The sequence below is a fragment of the Bos taurus genome, chromosome 22, assembly GCF_002263795.3.
Source record: "Bos taurus isolate L1 Dominette 01449 registration number 42190680 breed Hereford chromosome 22, ARS-UCD2.0, whole genome shotgun sequence".
NCBI classification, from domain to species: domain Eukaryota; kingdom Metazoa; phylum Chordata; class Mammalia; order Artiodactyla; family Bovidae; genus Bos; species Bos taurus.
The window spans coordinates 46,300,898-46,318,965 of NC_037349.1; the positions used below are offsets into that span (position 1 = coordinate 46,300,898).

The following is an 18,068-nucleotide window of genomic DNA, read 5'->3' on the forward strand; positions in this document are numbered from 1 at the left end:
AAGGCCACTAGGACCCATCTGGTTGATGCCTTAGCTCCCAAATTATGCCAAGGGAGGGAGGTCTGGGGCAAAACTCCCAAGAGTTCCAGGTGATAGACACGAACTCAAAGAATATGGATTTCCAACAGTTTTCAAAAGTTTTCCAAAGCCAGGTCCCTCCCCAAATCATTTTATGATCAAGGGCCTCCCTTCACCAAAAGCTCAAACCAAAAGCTCCTTGTGCCTATACCTCCTTGTAGCCCCATCAGGCATCCTCGAAGGACCTGGAGTCCTGGCTGTCTCTCAAGGGGCCTCATAGCTACCACCCCCACTTTTGTTCTGGTAAAAAATAAAACACATGACACTCATAACTGAAGTAGCATCCACATTTGAGGTTGCCCTGTGCTTTCAGAGGAAGAAAATCATTTAGGTCGTACACCCAGACAGCCTCTTCTGAGGCTGCACAACTGGCCCTGCACTTACTTTCTGCCTGAGGCCCCAGTGGGCTCGGAGGTCCCCAAAGCTCTGACACTCTGCAGATTCTCCCACACTTGGGGATGGGAAGGCCAAGGAGACAAACTCATTGCCCTGATGACAGAGTCCTCAGTGTGGACAACTCTTTCTCTGACATGAGGACATTTTGTTGTACTTTTGCCTTCAAGTTGTGTGCATCCTGGTTAAGGGCTCAGCCTGAGTGTTCAACTGCTGGGTTGTCATTTCAGCTCCATCAGATTGGTTATGGAATCCTGAGTTAATTATGGAGCCTCTTGCTGTCTCGGTTTCCCCCAGTTTTGAAAACAGGATAGGAACAGAACCTACCTTACGGGGTTTCTGTGAGAATTAAGTGCACAAAAAGTATTCAGAGTGGTACCTGAGAGCATTCAATAAGAATTCATTTTGTTTTATATATTTAAGCACAGGAAATTGGTTTAAAACATTCTCTTATTGATGGAGACCTGGGAAGGGGAAGTAAACTGAGCAACCTGTGTTTCTCATCACAGACTCACATGACAGATGGCATGGTGACACCTAACACGTACAGAAGGGTCTGCACTGCACACCCAGGCAGGGTTTCACAGTTTACCTACAGCAGAAGGGAGTTAAGACATGGTTGTTAGGTGACAGTTGCAGCCAAATCTTTCTCCCTGAAGAATAACACAGAGCAAAATAAGAGGTGTGAAACCAGAGTGGGTGCATTCTGACCCCACAGTGTCAGGGATTCCATGAATTCCATTTCATTTGGATTCAGGGAGTCTCTAGTTTCCTGGGTCTCGGTAAAAGGGGAATCTGATCCTCTCTAGGGTGTCTCCTTTGTTGCTTCAGTGACCAAGATGTGACACTCTGCCATGTGCCATGTCACAACCAAAAGGGGGTTTGAGGGGCAGTTACATGTCACGTTTATGAAGATCTGACATTCTGGGCACTGGGTGCAGCCCCAGGCTGTGTACCCGCCACTGCCTCTCCTTCTGAACCACCAGATCACGGTGTACTGTGCCCCAGCCCTGGGCAGCACTGAAGGAGAAGTCAGGAGCAAGGAAGGACAGAAACAGCCTCATGACAGAAAAGAAAGGGGCACATCACATTTGGGGGAGAGACACCTACAGCACAGAGAGAAGTATATGCCATCAACTCTCCTATCAAGTGGCTCATCTATTTATTTGAGTAGAACAAAAGCAATGGAAAGGCAGGAAGAACTCGCCATTATCATCTTCTGTTGAATTCAGCCAACGTATATACTTCTAAAGGCATCGCAATGACTCTCAACCATATACTTGCTGGTCTAAATTTCCTCAAAGATTCCTTCAGATCAAGGGTTGGAAAACATATTCTTAAAAGGCCAGATAATGACTATTTCAGACTTTGCAGGTCAGATGGTCTCTGCCACAGCTATTCAACTTTTCAGCAACAGATGATTGTGTAATCAAATGGGCATAACTCTTACAACAATATTTTTTTACAGATAATAAAGAGTTAATGTCATATAATTTTCAAAAATCATGAAATATTCTTCTCCTTTAGTTATTTTTTTCCCATTTAAAAATGTGAAAATCATTGCTAACTCAAGAACCTCCCAAAGCAGGCAGCTGGCCACAGTTTGCCAACCTCTTTTTCAAATCACTAACTCACCATTTTCTTACCTGTCCACTCTGTCTTATACATCATGGGAGGGAATGACTAATAATTCCATGACTTTTTTCTTTTTTTTAAAGTTCATTTGGAAGAGCAACTACATAGATGGCAGGCATAGCCATTCTTCTAATTTAAATGTAGAAATGTAGGCAGCTTTATTTCTTGAGCAGATCCTGGAATGAGTCCCTTTCATACTGAAGAGTTCATATTTTATTCCAAGCGTGTAAAGCTGCCATTCAGCCACTAACCAATGGATATTAGCTAAAAGTAAATGGCATCCAATAAGTGGATAAATAATTCCTCATTTCTGCTTCCAGAAATAACACACTGGCAAGGGACACATTACGTAGGCGATCATGATGTTGCCTTCATAGACTTAAAGCTAAATCACCATTAATGCCTTCCTTCTTCCAATTCATCCTATAATGTTTTACTAAGCAGTTGCCTTGCACAAGGCCCAGGTTAGGAAGCATTCAGTTCAGTTCAGTCACTCAGTAGTGTCTGATTCTTTGTGACCCCATGAATTGCAGCACACCAGGCCTCCCTGTCCATCACCAACTCCCGAAGTTCACCCAAATTCATATGCATAGAGTCAGTGATGCCATCCAGCCATCCCATCCTCTGTGGTCCCCTTCTATTCCTGCCCCCAATCCCTCCCAGCATCAGGGTCTTTTCCAATGAGTCAACTCTTCGCATGAGGTGGCCAAAGTATTGGAGTTTCAGCCTCAGCATCAGTCCTTCCAATGAATACCCAGGACTGGTCTCCTTTAGGATGGACTGGTTGGATCTCCTTGCAGTCCAAGGGACTCTCAGAATCTTCTCCAGAACCACAGTTCAAAAGCATCAATTCTTCAGTGCTCAGCTTTCTTCACAGTCCAATTCTCACATCCATATATGACCACTGGAAAAACCATAGCCTTGACTAGACGGACCTTTGTTGGCAGAGTAATGTCTCTGCTTTTCAATATGATGCCTAGGTTGAGCATTAAAACATGACAAACACAAGTGCATCCCACTTCTTTTTGCTTTTCTTTCTTGGAATCTGACTGCCATATGGTAAGCAAGTCCAGGATACTGTACCGAAGAGAGAAGACTCACAGGGTCTCCTGGAGGGTCAGACATAGCATGGAGAGAAAGCCTTTGGAGAGGAGAACCAAGGCAGCCCTACCACGCTCACAAATTAACACAACTTCCTCACTGACCCCACCTGACACCATGGGGAGCAGAATCACCACCTAGTTAACCCACAAAATTGAAAGGAATGATAGATTGCTATTTTAGACCATTAAGTTTGGGGATGTTTCATAGCACTGCTACCATGAGATGATTCTCTTTCCTTTCTCCCTTCACCTTGCTTCTTCAAATAGCTTTCTATTACTGCATAATAAGTGACACACATGCTGTGGCTTAAAACAGCAAACATTGGTAATGTTACAGTTTCTGTGGGTCTGAAGTCTGGGGATGGCTTTGCTGAATCTTCTGTTCATCATTTCATAAGGCTGCAATCCAGGAATTCATCTGGAGGCTCCAATGGGAGAGAATCTGCCTCCAAACTCAGCCAGACTGTCGACAGGATTTAATTCCTTGTGACTAACACTGAGGGCCCAGACTTTTGCCGGCTGTTGGCTAGAGGCAGACTGCCCCCAGTTCTTTGACACACAGAATTCTCCTAACAGCTGTTTATTTCATCAAATCAGCAAGGAGTCTCCTGTCCTTAGGGAGTGTCCAGTCTCTCTCTTAGGGGTTTTCAATAAAGTTAGGCCTACTCCTGACAATATTCCTCTTAATTAGCTAAAAATCAACTGGCTTGAGACCTTGATTATATCTGCAAGATTCTCTAACCTTTACCATATTCTCTTGTTTAGAAACAAGTCACAGGTCCCACCCACACTCCAGGTGAGGCGCTCAGACAGGGCATAAACACCAATGGGCAGGAATCATGAGACTACTCTAGGGACTCAATGCCACACTTCAGCAGGGACAGAATGGAGCACAGTGATGGGACTGGTCAGAGATCCAGAACCTCTCCTCAAGGACTTACCAAACCAACGAAGATGAAAAACCAGGCCCAGAGGTGATTGCAGTGTTGGATTTGAAGCTATACACACCCCTTTTTGGTTCTGAGGGAGGGTGACGTGTAAAACTCAGGTAAAGACAAGATGGCATCTGGCTAGAGAAGAGAAGGGAAAGTTTATGGCAGGCCTAAGAGAAAGAAACAAACAGCTAGAGGCTGGGTAATCTAGACCATGCCTGTGCTAATCCAGAGCAGTGGTCCAGAATTCTGTACCTATGGGTATGTAAAGCAGTCAAGTGAAGTGGGCTGAGAGGAAATAATGGAGCATGATGAAGACCACGGCCAAAAGAACCAGACATTTGCCATTTGATGGGGCAGCCATTCTTCAATTCCAGTCATTTTTTGCCATATGAGAATGTTGACTCCAAAGTGCCATGTGTACATCTTTGTGAAACTAAAACTTTAATAGTATTAATATTACTATTCTGTCTCCAATTTTAAAATGATAATCAGTAACTGACAATTTTTTAAACAAAGTATGAGCCAAGAAACACATACCTGTGCACTGGATTTGACTGAGGGAATAGACGCTTGTGGCTGGATGAATCACAAGCTTTAATAAAGATTGCCAGGAGAAATAGCAACAAATTCAGATATACAGATGATACCACGATAATGGCAAAAAGTGAAGAGGAACTTAAGAGCCTCTTGATGAGGGTGAAAGAGGAGAGTGAAAAGGCTGGCTTAAAACTTAACATTCAAAAAACTAAGATCATGGCATCCAGTCTCATAACTTCATGGCAAATAAAAGGGGAAAAAGTGAAAGCATTAAATAGATTTTCTTTTCTTGGACTCTAAAATTACTGAAGTGGTGACTGCAGCCATGAAATTAAAAGACACCTCCTCCTTGGAAGGAGAGCTATGATAAATCTAGACAGTATATTAAAAAGCAGAGACATCACTTTGCCAACAAAGGTCTGGATAGCCAATTTCCAGTAGTCATATATGGATGTGAGAGTTGGACCATAAAGAAAGCTGAGCGCTGGAGAAATGGTGCTTCCGAATTATGGTGCTGGCTGGAGAAGACTCTCTGAGAGCCCCGTGGACTGCAAGGAGACTGAACCAGTCAATCTTCAAGGGAATCAGCCCTTAGTATTCATTGGAAGGACTGAGGCTGAAACTCCAATACTTCGGTCACCTTTGCAAAGAGCCGACTCATTGGAAAAGACTGTGATGCTGGGAAAGATTGAAGGCAGGAGGAGAAGGTGGCGACAGGGGATGAGATGGCTGGATAACGTCACTGACTCAGTGGACATGAATTTGAGCAAACTCTGGGAAAAAGCAAGAGAGGACTGAGGACTCTGGCATGCTGCAATCCATGGGGCCACAAAGAGTTGGACACAACTTACTAACTAAACAACAACAAAAGGTAAACACAGGGAAGCAAAAGTGGCAGAGCCCACCAAGTAACCAAACCCTATCCCTTGGGCTATTTCTACAGCACTAGTTCCCCAGTGCGGTTTGCCCACCAGTACCATTCACATCACCTGCAAACTTGTTTGAAATGGATGTTCTCAGGCCCCACCAGCCCAACTGAATCAGAATCTCTGGAGCTGGGGGTGAGCAATCTATGTTGGAACAAGCCCTCCAGATGATTCGTATTCTCACCAAAGTTTAAGAATCACTATGTTATAGGAATCAGGTTCCAGCCTTAAGATCATTTTACTCTCTCCTGAACCATTTCCTGTTTCTATAATTTTGAAGATAGCAAACAACAGCACAACACAACCCTCTACTAAATACCTAACATTCAAAATAATAGAGAAGGATGACCGCTTAGACATGATGCAGCATCTCACTTTAACATAGTAACAAATCACATTGCCATTTTATACAAATGTATTACCTGCACCTTCACAGAGAAGTCATCAAGAAGATGAATGTATATGCATATGAATGTCATGGAATGCTCCAGAATGGAGCAGGAGGAGAGGGATCCTGCTATTAATTTCTAATCATAGATTAGAAAGGCCCTCTTGCTACAGAAAGTCTGCCTCTGCTTGATAATGCTTCATAAGTAGATCAAACTGCTTCATGGAAGGCTGAAATTTGCAGGACCCTGGTTCTAATTAATCCAAGAAAGTACCTGGCCTGAAGTCAACACTGTTTCTTTGGAAAGATGTTGAAATTCCTTTTTTGTCTGAAGAGTTACAATTTTGCAGCCTTCATCCTATGCCTCTTCCAGCAAGTAAGGATAGGATGTTTAAATTTCAATATTCCTGCTACAGCTATCCATCACTTGTCACCAAGCAAGAGGGATTCATGTGATTTAGCATATAAATCTCACATGTTAATACATTTGCTGTTAATGGAGCTGGTTATTAAAAGGCCCATTTACTTCATTCTTTTATTTAAGATGGTCCCAAATAATGTAAACTACCCTTCAGCATGGCGTGAGATGTCATGGCACCTGTGGACAACTTATTTGAGGACGACGCATCCGCAGCCCCACCACGTTTACTGGCGCTGTGCCCCCAGGCTCCTCAGTCACGTGGCCACGCCTTAGGGCTGTGCATTACTAGGTAGTGGCCACGTGCTCAGCAACGTCATGCGCTGTGGGTGTGCAAGTGTAAACAGCATGCCCCCTCCTCGGCATCATGTACATTTATCAGGAATTAACTCTGTCCTCTACCTTTCCCTGGAAATCATCACCTGAAATATCTCTTAAATCACTTTCCAACAGTGAACGTCCGTCTTATTCAACTACTGAACTCTAAAGTCAGTGTTTATTATGAGAGCTGCATTCAGCCATACTTATTCCTGGATATCCCTCAGGCAGGTGCCAGGCCAGAGGCCCCCCTACTCTCAGCAAGCCCCGAACAGCTAGTTTTCTCTCCAGCTTCAGAAATAACAGCTGTCTCTAAGGCTGAGCAACAAGGGAAGGAGATGTTACCCATTTGGGGAGCACATTCTACAAAACATATGCATCTTAAAGCACCAGAGCCGTGCTTGGTGAGGTGAGACGACTGTGTTACCAAAGACGACCGAGAACAACTAAAGGAACAAGGAGTGCCAACTCACAGTGCCTCAAGCGTGCATGCTTTCCCGATACAGTTGAGTGCACAGTTGTCATTCGTCTTCTGTTTCTTTCTGCTGTGCGTGTGGTTAGCTCAATTCCCAGAAATTAAACATACAAAGTTGAAGAAGCAAAACAGACTTGGTCTAAACAGTCTCATGCCCCTACAGAGACAGTCAGAGTCATGCCACTGACACGAAGGATAGGAAAGGGCCTTTGTGATACTTACAGGCTAGCGCCCTCTCTGATGAACCTCTATTTCTTGCTCAGACTTCACCATTTAGTTGAGATAGTGATCACCAGCTACCAATCTGCTGACTGGTGTCTACCTGAGGTGCTTAATAAAAACATGGAATCCTGGGCCACATCCTCAGAAATTCTGACTCTGTAAGTGTACAACAGGATCCATAATTTAAAAGCTCTCCATAGGGAATTCAAACTGGCTAACAGCTTGAAGAACCTCTGGGTTAAGGCACTCAAAAGACACCAAAAACATTGATATCTGTCACGGACATCCTAACATATGGGTTTATCAAATAAATAAATCTTAACTTGAAAATAAAAAAGAATTTGAGTAGAGAAGAGACAAGCTTTGACAAGAGTAAGCAACGGCACTGGGGGATGAAGAGGAGATTCTGGATGGCAATGAGGGTACAGGAAGGAACTACAGGAACATGGAAACAGAGGAAGTGGCTACAGGGCCACACGGTTGCCTTCCCCATTCTATAGGTGCTGGGTTCAGCACGCAGCTCTGGCTCCATGGAAAACACCAACAAAGAGAAGCACTGTCCATCATGGACACAGCACACCTCACAGTGACTCTTTTCACTGAACACATTGAACACTTCTACATGGGTTTCTTCTCGCTACCAAAAAAAGTTTCATTTTGAAAACAAGGAAAGCCATAGTATTCTGTGTTGGTCAACCAGAAAGCACAAGGCTGAGAAACCATAGGCCATTATGAGATGAAGTCCACACGGGGTACTTATCCATGGACAAGCTGGAGGTAATAATGCAACAGAGATCCTCCACAGATGATGGTACCATGATGTCATCAACATCGACTTACCTTTCGATCTGGCCAGTTGTACTTGGCAAAGATCGTGTCATAGGTGTCCACTGCCCCGTCAGTGATGAGCATAATGGCCTGGCTGCAGATGCTTCCTTGTCCAGTGTGGTTGAACTGCGGAAAGAAACAAGTACAAACTGAAAAACACCTCAGAGGGCTATGTGTACCCACGAGACTTCAGAAGCATGAGATCTTAGGTTCAGGAAGCCTCTTAAAATGAGAGTTTATTCTGCACCACCAGAAAGAACCTATAGGATAAGCTTCTGCCCACTTATGGATCTCCATATTTACTCTGAGAAATTGAAACTAAATACAGACCACAGAAGAGATTTCCTAAAAACACACACAAGGTAGGCATGAGATTCTAGGATGGTCAACCTCTCTTACCTTCAAACATGGATAGTGCTTCCGAATATAAGCCCAAAGGAGTTGGCAGAGCAACCTTTTACAAACACAGTTATGGGCAACAGAATATGTGATGAGTAACATCTCTTTCAAAATCTAGATGAATTTAGTTTGAATGAGTCTAATGGATACAGATTGTGCTATGTAATAAAATCAAGGAGGTTTTGTACACATGGAGAATAAAGTCAGGAGCATGCCAATTCAGAATATACTGTAAGCACTCTTTTTAGGGTTTGTTTTAAACATCTATTTGTTAGCATGTAACATTATATACTATGTATGTTAGTATGTACAGCTTGCTGAAATCCCAAGATTGTGCCCACTGTGATACCAATTCTGTACTTCAACTTTCAGTTTTACAGAGCATTTCAAAAGTTCCCAGCCTTTGTGAGTGGTAGCTTGGCTGACTAGATGACAGCTATCAGAGATTTGTGTCCTTCCCTTGAATCATGGGTGAAGAATCTCCTTAATGAATGCTATTAATGCTACAAATTCAAAGCAGTGTCCTTTAAAAACCCTACAGTTACATACCAATGAGGAACACACAAAAAGATTTTAACTTTCAGTAGTGAAAACTCCCACCACTACAAACTGTGAAGTTGCTTTTTTTTTTTTCATTTATTTTAAAATTATTGCTAAGTGCCCACACAGTGCTGAGGATGAAACACAGAATAATCTCTTCCCTCATGTAGTTTATATTCTGTTTGATGAGATACCAAGGTAAAGGAGTAAATTATGTTTTATGTTTGATAATGTCGATGCAAAGTTAAAAAAAAAAGTAGGGGGATAGAAAATGCAGAGGGGTAACTTTAGAAAATATAGTCTGGGAAGCCATTAATGAGGTGGTGACATTTGAATAATACCAGAAGGAGGTGAGCATCCGGGGCAAGGGCCTTTCAGAGAGGGCAGAGAGCATGCACACAGGCCTAAGTGACAATGCATAGGAGGTTCTATCTACTGACCATGACATGGGGGAAGGACAATGGCCACCCTTGGATTTGCTGCTGACTGATGAACCAGAGCTACCAGAGCACTCACACTGAAGTGTAATGCCCAGTCTCCATGAACTTAGATTTCTAATGTGGAGTTTGAAGTTGCAGTGACTTTAGAGAAGAATGGATGAATGGATGAATGGATGGAATGGATGGCCTCGTGGTCATATTAGGACAAAGTAAAACCAACTCAAAACACGGATAGAATACCATAGTATAGTGGAAAATATTCGATCTTATTTCAGCACCACAAACTGGTACCTAGTATAAATTCTCTTTTGAGAATATTTTTTCTAGGGACTAGCTCGGTGGTCCAGTGGCTAAGACTCCACACACTCAGTGCATGGGGCCTGGGTTTGACCCCTGGTCAGGGAACTAGATCCCACATGCCATACCTAAACTATCCCGGATGCTGCAACTAGAACCAGGTGCACTCAAACAAAATTTAACAATAAGTAATAAATAAATATTTTAAAAGAATACCCTTTTCTTCATTTATAAGATGGGAACAACATGCTCATAAGGTTGTTACAGCACAGATTGTATGCCCATTATAGGCTGGGCTACAAGTATGAACTTACTGAATCTCTACTAGTCTCTGAGGTACGTACTATCATTACCCCCATTTGACCAGTGAGGAACACAGGCACAGAGATTAGCTAACTTGCCCAAAGTCACACAGCAACTATCTGCCATAGCTGAGATGTGAATCCAGGCAGTCCAGCTCCAGAATCTATTCTCAGATTCAGTACACTCAGCCGAAGGCCTCGCAATCATGAGATGACGCTCCTCAATCTGATAGCTCCACAAGTGTTCATTTCCTTCTCCTGTTCTTCCCTGTTCTATTCTTTCTAGTGTTCCAGGGTCACAAGGCAGACACCAAGGTCACTACCCCGAGAGCGACTGCTCCTTAAATTCCGGGCCTTGAGACTGTGGCTCACTGTAGTCCTGACCCTGGGTCACTCCTGCAATTCTGACTGGGCAGAGTGTCTTTAAATTAATAAACACACAAGGCACGTGATACAGTATCAGTAGGTGGAAATACCTGAGAACTACCTAAGACCATTGGACCACAAAACTTTTCACATAACTTCTCTTCTACTATCTTCATTGACATAACTTACTATTCTAGAAAACTCCTGCTAAAGAAGGTGAAAACTGCAAATAACTTTAGTGCTTATTCCAGGAACTTCCTAAAAGACCCATCAACTCTTGAACAGAAAGCATCAAAGGACAATTTATACCCTGAGACTCTTTGAACCTCTGACCTCAAAATCTTCCCTTGCTGCATCCACCAATCGTAAACTATAATTTAGGATTTATATGGTCTTAACGAAGCATTTTCCTTCTCTTCCACCCTGAGGACCCACTTAATAGTCTCAATAAATGACTTTGCCCTTTCCACTCTGAGATGCTACTAAGATTCTATCATCATAGCGCAACAAGAAAAAACAGTCTTGCAGCCTTGTCTTATCAACAGGTTGCTCTGGAGATTTTCTGGAGAGCCTGTGATTCAACACAGCCTTCATGTCACTGGATAAACCCAGTAATGTGCCACCGAATACAAGTGATCTGTTCATTTGACCACAGAGGCTGCAGAAGGGAAAAAATCAGGACACCTCGAAACCGTTGTTCATGTAACTCATTTGAAAACACCCAGGAAAAACTCTCCCTAACAAAAGGCAAGAAAGAGAGGGAAATGAAGATATCTGAATACTGCACACTGGAAGAAGGGGCTGCCCCGAGCTGTTTGTTTAAATCCATTACTTTCTTCCATGGCTGAGTCCCTGGTTTTCTCTGCAGCAATCTGCAGTTGGGAGAATTTTGAAGAATGCAATTAAATTCAAATGCTTTGATGAGTAATATCTCTTCTCTTCATATTTGTCTAGAACTTTTTTTTTTTTATTGAATAGCGGGAGTGATGAAAGTGTTTTCCATAATAATAACAATGACAAGGGCCTGATGATGAACTACAATTAGCTCAGTGATTCATCAGTTAGCAGCAAAAATTTCAATGCATCCTGACATTTAGAGCATTTGGTTGTGATTAACAGTCTTTGAAATGTCACCGAATTTTATTTAATTGGCTAAGAAAAATTTTTAAAAGGTAATCACTGCAAAGATTGTATTCATCGCCAAAAAAGATAATTGCAGTTGTCACATGACAAGGTAGATGCTAACTACTGTAGCAAACCGGCTCTGTGTTCTTAAGAGAATCTAATGAATGCAGCAGAGATCAATAGCTAGAAGGGTCTTAGAAGTTTATTTGAATGCTCCTTTCAAAACCATTTGTACAACAACTGCAAGCCTTTAAATCATCTGAGCAAACGCTGAAACTGAAATGCAGGTAAATGCAAAACAGAATTAACTTCATTTAGTTATAGGAACTTCTGAACCATTCTAAGCTATAACCACAATTGGCATTTCAATTGTGTGTGTCTAAGAGAGAAAGAGTGTATGTATATGTGTTTGTGTGTTCAAGAAATAGCTTTTTATTTCATACTGGCTTGCAAAAGCAGACATAATACACAGGAAGAGAATTATATCACTAAAGGTCATATTGATGAAGTGGAAAATAGCTAAAGCTTCATTTTCATGGGAGATTAACCATCTCTGCGTTTTTCAAAGTGTTTGGCTATTTAAAAGCCCCATGGCAAGAAATGGGATGGAAATGTTTCTCTCTCTGGGATAAATGTGCACTCAATATGGTGCCAACTGTCAACAAATCTCAGGCAGGGACATTTTGAAACACTGTTGTTCCTTCCATTTCTTACTTTCTGGAATTTACACTCGACCCCTCAGATTTTCTGACTGGCCAGACCTCAAAGGGCTTTTACGGATAAAGGTAGATCAAGCAGGTATGTGGATGGTTTCCCTGGTTCAAAAATGCTTCTCTCACTAGAATTCAAGGGAAAAAATCCACCATGTATTGGTGATTTTCTGGTTCTTGGAGGTGTTGGAAATACTACACCCTCTTAAAGGATAAAAAAATATTATGCCTGAAGGTGTGCCTGGGGACCTGTGGGTTCTACAAATTCTATCCTGATGTTATAACATGATGCAGAGTTCCTGGGTCGATAATTTGAGTGCTGGTATAGACATATTTTAAAAGGTCTGTTCACTGCAGGACTGCTAAGGCCTCTAGTAGCAAATGAACTGTGAGTCTCCAAAAGGAGGAGGGCATCCCATACCTTGACCACAACACCTATCTTGGAGCCTTGAAGCAGACAGCATTCCACTGGGCATTCCAAGGGACCACTGGCTTAGGAGAGTTTTAAAACAAATTTGGTAAGTGAAAGGCATGGGGAGAGGAAAAAGTACCAGGGCAAGGAAAAGAAGAGAGGGGGATGAAGGGAAGCAGAGATTCCTGAGGATTTGGGCAGGGAGTAGGACCAAAGCATTAAGGGTAGGAGCTGCTTCTAGAAACCTCAGGCAGCCTGGGAAAAGTTGAGGCTGCCTAATGTCTCTGTGGTCATGGTGATGGCACTTCCCACCCAGCCCAGCATGACTGAGAGGGAGCTGGCGCCACTGCCTCATGCTGAATCCTCAACCCCCACCCAGCATGGCCGGCTTCATGACATGTGACGTACATAGCTATACAGGGCCCCACACTTGGTTGAACACTCTGGTATCACTCTCCTAAAATTCTTATTAACTTTTGAACAAACACCTGCATTGTCAATTTGCACTGGGCTTCACAAATTAAGTGACCAGTGTTGGGTCTATTCCTAGCCTCATTTTAAAGATGAGGAAAATAAAGGTAAAACCAAGCAGAATTTTTTCAAGGTCACACAGCAAGCTCTGAGTGGGTCAGGCTTCTCAACCCAACCTGCCTGACTCCAGAAGCCACAAACTTTAACACAAGAAGCATCTCCTAACTCTTTACTCCTTCATCACCTCTGTCAAAGAGCAGGAAAACAGAAATCTGCAAGGTACATTTCCAAGCAAGGGACTCCCTCCCCCCATCTCAGAGTAGCCTCCCCCTGCACTAGATACCAGGTTTTTGAAATGAAGAAAGCCAGTTTCCCAAATGTGGCAAGTCCTTTCAATATCACCCTCTAGAAAAAGCCTGCTAAACTGTGGAGATCAGCATCTCCAAGCCCTACGAAGGTGCCTATTCAGGGTTCAAAGTGTTAGTCACTCAGCTGTGTCTGACTCTGCAATCCCATGGACTGTAGCCTGCCAGGCTCCTCTCTCCACGGAATTCTCCAGGAAAGAATATTGAAGTCAGCAGCCATTCCTTTCTCTAAGGGATCTTCCCTAGCCAGGGAATGAACTCAGGTCTCCTGCATTGCAGGCAGATTCTTTACTATCTGAGCTATGTCAAAAGCTACCCAAGGTTCAAAGTAGAATTTAAAGATGTAGCTTGGTCTTTGGCTCTGATCAGTCATGTTTATTAATTATTAATAGGTATGTGCTGTCCCAAACACTGAGTTGTCCATAAATGCTAATTATCTGTAGCCAGGTGAGTAGGAAACGCCTCTGGTTTGTACAACGGAAGCTGAAATGACACCCTCCCTCCTTATTTTCCTCTCCTCTGCACTGATACACGATACTGACTCAGGACTGAGATGTAAATAGCCTTCTATGTGCCAGCAGATATTATTGGTAAAAAAAAAAAAGAGTCCCAAATTAGGACCTATCCTTGGCTTGAGAGCCACTGTAGCTTAGTGGTAGAAGCTCAAGCTATGGAGTCAGACATAACTGATCACCAAAACAAGCCACACAGGGCTAGGTGAATGCTCACCTGGAAGCCGATGGCTGGCGGCCTGCAGAGCTACCTGGAGGAGAAGCCTTTGAACATCCAGTTGCTCCAGCTCTTTCGGAACTTAGACATAGCTGTCACCCCATTCAGGGCTTGCTTGCTCTCAGCTCCACCCCATACTTTTTTTTCCTGAAAATCACATTTCCCAGACTGGGCAATAGTTTTGACAAGTTTTGTCTTCAGGTGAATACTGAAGGACTCAAGGGAGAGGCCAAGGTATTTCTAAGCCATTTCTCCTTTTCTCTCTGCTTTGGGGGCCTGGGCATTTTCCAGCATTGGCAGCATCGCCTCCAAGGCACTAGCTTCCACAGGACAGGCCCTTCCCTAGCACTGCAGCTCCTGCTGGGCAGCCTCCTCAGTGGTTTTGTTCTGCTCTGGTCGGCCATAGTGATGAGGCTCTGATGGCCGCCCTCCCTCCTGTGGTCCTTCCTGACCCAGAGAGGAGCTGCCTCCTGCCGGTGTTAATCCATGGATTGGTTCATTCTCTGTTTGATTTCTCAGCTTTTCCATCCCCTGTGCAACCAACTTCCTGAGTTCAACTCCTGCTGTTTGAAATACCTAGAGTAGCTTCTATTTTTCTGCTTCTTAACATCTAAATCACTACCTCCTTGGTCCAAAGCCACCACTGTATGTCACTCAGATAATGGCCTTCCTGCTATTGTCTTTGTTTATCAATGAGCAGCCAGCGGATGCTGTTGAAATCCAAGTTGGACTCTGTCATTCACTGCTCAGACTCCATGACTTTCCACCCCACACAGAGGAAGAGCCAAAGTCCTCACTGGGTCTATTAGGCTCCACAAGATGCTGCTGCCTCTGCGACCTCATTTCCTAGTACACTCTTTCTTTCCTACTTGCTCTTGTCATGCTGGTCTCCTTGCTGTACCATAAATATGCCCTCCCTCAAGGCCTCTGCATTTCCTGTTCCTCTTGTTGAAAACTTGTTCCTCAAGGTACCATATAACCGCTCCTTCACTTCCTTCAGGTCTGCACTCCAACATCACCTAATCAGAAAGCTCTTCCCACAGCCAGAGAACTCTTGACCTCGTTGTATAAAAGGAACAAGCCCTTATCATTTTGGAACAGTAGAATTATCGTTCTCCATAAGACTACTCATTTCATATGTCTCCCATCATTAGAATTTGGGTCAGCAAACTTCTTCTGTAAAGGGCCATGTAGTAACTGTTTCAGTGTTTACAGGCCATATGGTATCTATTGAAAATAATTCTGCCACCGTAGTACAAGAACAGCCATAGACTATATGTAGTCAGGTGGGCATGGTTGTGCTCCAATAAGACATTATTTACAAAAACAAGATGGAGGCTGATTTTTCTCTCAGGACATAATTTGCAGACTTTTTCACTAGGATGTTAGGGCCATTAAGGCAAATACCTAGTCTATTCTGTTCACTGGTGTACTATTCCCAGTGCCTGACATTTAAAAAGCATGCAACCTATAGTAGTTAAATAATACAGAATCTGCATTAATAAAGACAGTCATTTATTATCCTACTGCCCTCCCAGAGTAAAAAGAACACTGAAGTCGCATGATGCTTTAGCTTAACACAATTGCATTCAAGGGGCAGAATCACCAGCCCAAAATTCCACAACATATTTCACAGGATGTTAACAGGTGCTATTAATATTTGAAATTCTCTGTTCTGCAAAGCAGGAGAAATAGTAGGTACAGTGGGGTTTGCTTTTGCAGGACTTCCCGAAGCCTCCAGTGCACACTGCATATTGCGCATCTCCAGGGGGCAAGAGGAAGGTTGGGATAGGGAGCGCCTGTAACACTCCCTGAACATAGCACACAGAGAAGCCCTTCTTCCTCTGAACATTCCACAGGCAGGGATTCAGTGTGACTCACAATAAGGAATCCACTCCATGAAGAAACTGAGAGTTTCTCAGAGGGAGAGAAATCTGTGGTCGATGGTGCTCTAGTATTAAGACACTGGTGGCCCCAGAGTCAATGATGGTGGCAGGTGAGTCCGCTGACCAGACTGTACCATGGACTCTGCCCAGCAGGGGGCTGGGTTGGCCTCCCAAACTAGACCTGGTTCCCCAGCCTTACCCTCTTATCCCCTGCCTGACTAACAATAATGCTGGCCCACGAAAATCCCATCTATTCTCTTAGAGGCGAGAAAGGCAAATCAAAGAGGAGCTTACATCACTGAGAATGTTGAAGGCTTCATTCAGAGCTATATCCAGCATTCCGATTCCTTTGGCAAAAAGTTTGTCCAGATGCTCCCTGAAGTGCTGAAACAACAAAGCAAAAAAATACATTAGCATCTGTCCTGTTATATGAAATACCAACCCTGAACAAACAAGCACATGCCAAGGCAAAACCCATTATTCTCAGGCCCCAATGGCCATAATTCAGTTTTTGCCTTCCAAATTCAAAACATAAGAACTTAATATAAAATTTACTTTCCATATGTATTTTTTTTAGCTTTGATTGCATGTTAGGAGAAAGGAAGTTAAGATTTTGGTGAAAAGTTTATAATTTGTTGAAAATGTCTGCCTCCCTCTCCAGTTTCATCTCCTGTGACTCTCCACTCTTCCAGGGAGTGCTATGAGCTCCACCTGCCTCTCCCTTCCCCTATTTTTCCACTCAATCAGTTTTTAAGACTCCACACATGCTCCCCCTCCACACTCTCCATGCATCTTCTGTCTTCCCCTTATCTGCTTCTCTCTTATCTTCTCAGGGCATGTCCGTTTAGATGGACTCACCCCTGCTTGCCCTAGGAAGCCTTCCCAGAACACCCACCCCTGAGAGCGTGGAGTGCTTCCTTGCAAGCCCAGGCTGCCATACCAGGCTCGATCCACCGTGCACTTAGCACTCCAGGTGTGTAATCACCTGATTAGATTCTGTCCCCACTCAAGACTGTGATGTTCTGACACATATACTTGGTGCTCAAAAGCCACCTCCAAAGAGCCAAAAGTGAAAGTGAAAGTTGCTCAGTTGTGTCGGACTCTTTGCAACCCCATGGAATTCTCCAGGCCAGAATACTAGAGTGGGTAGCCGTTCCCTTCTCCAGGGGATCTTCCCAACCCAGGGATCAAACCCAGGTCTCCCGCATTGTAGGCAGATTCTTTACCAGCTGAGCCACAATGGAAGCCCCCAAAGAGCCAAAGAGTGAGGCTAAAGACTGGATCACAACATGAGACCCATGACTATGGGAGGTAGATCCAGGCAACAAATAAGGAGGGCTTCGAGGAACAGACAGATGGGAAGGAGGCTCTTCAGGAGTAGCCCCAAGCCTTTCCACCATGTCAGTTCCACAGAAGCCCAGCATCAGCTGGAAAATAAAGGGGACAAAGAAACTCACTGTGAAACCCAAACATCTCTGCTTTCCAAAAAGAGACAGGAGTGGGTCCAGGCCCATGCCCAGGTACACGGGAATGTACATGATGGTCACTGGCCCAAAGCCCATGTTCACAGCAACACAGCACTTGGCAACACTTTCCAACTGACCCAATCCAAAACCATTTGTTTTCTACTGAAATGAATTGTTCTGTTCCCAAAGGCATCCAACCCTTGTCTGCTGGGGAAATAGCTGGATAAGTCACTAAAGACACTAGGAGGGAGAGGGACAAGAGGGGTGGGTTAGGGGAAAAGGCATGCTAGTGACTTCCTGGCCT

General features: G+C 43.7%; 1 protein-coding gene across 6 annotated transcripts in view; it reads right to left on the bottom strand.

Annotated features, from left to right (window-relative positions):
- The window catches only part of CACNA2D3 (calcium voltage-gated channel auxiliary subunit alpha2delta 3), a 900,236-nt gene that overhangs the window by 382,609 nt on the left and 499,559 nt on the right, over positions 1-18,068 (bottom strand). For all 6 annotated transcript variants that reach the window (XM_059879667.1, XM_059879666.1, XM_059879665.1 and 3 more), the window contains 2 exons: positions 16,593-16,682; positions 8,269-8,382 (listed from right to left, as the gene is read on the bottom strand). In XM_059879667.1, coding sequence (XP_059735650.1) covers positions 8,269-8,382; positions 16,593-16,682 — 204 coding nt within the window. The remainder of the gene's footprint in view (positions 1-8,268; positions 8,383-16,592; positions 16,683-18,068) is intronic.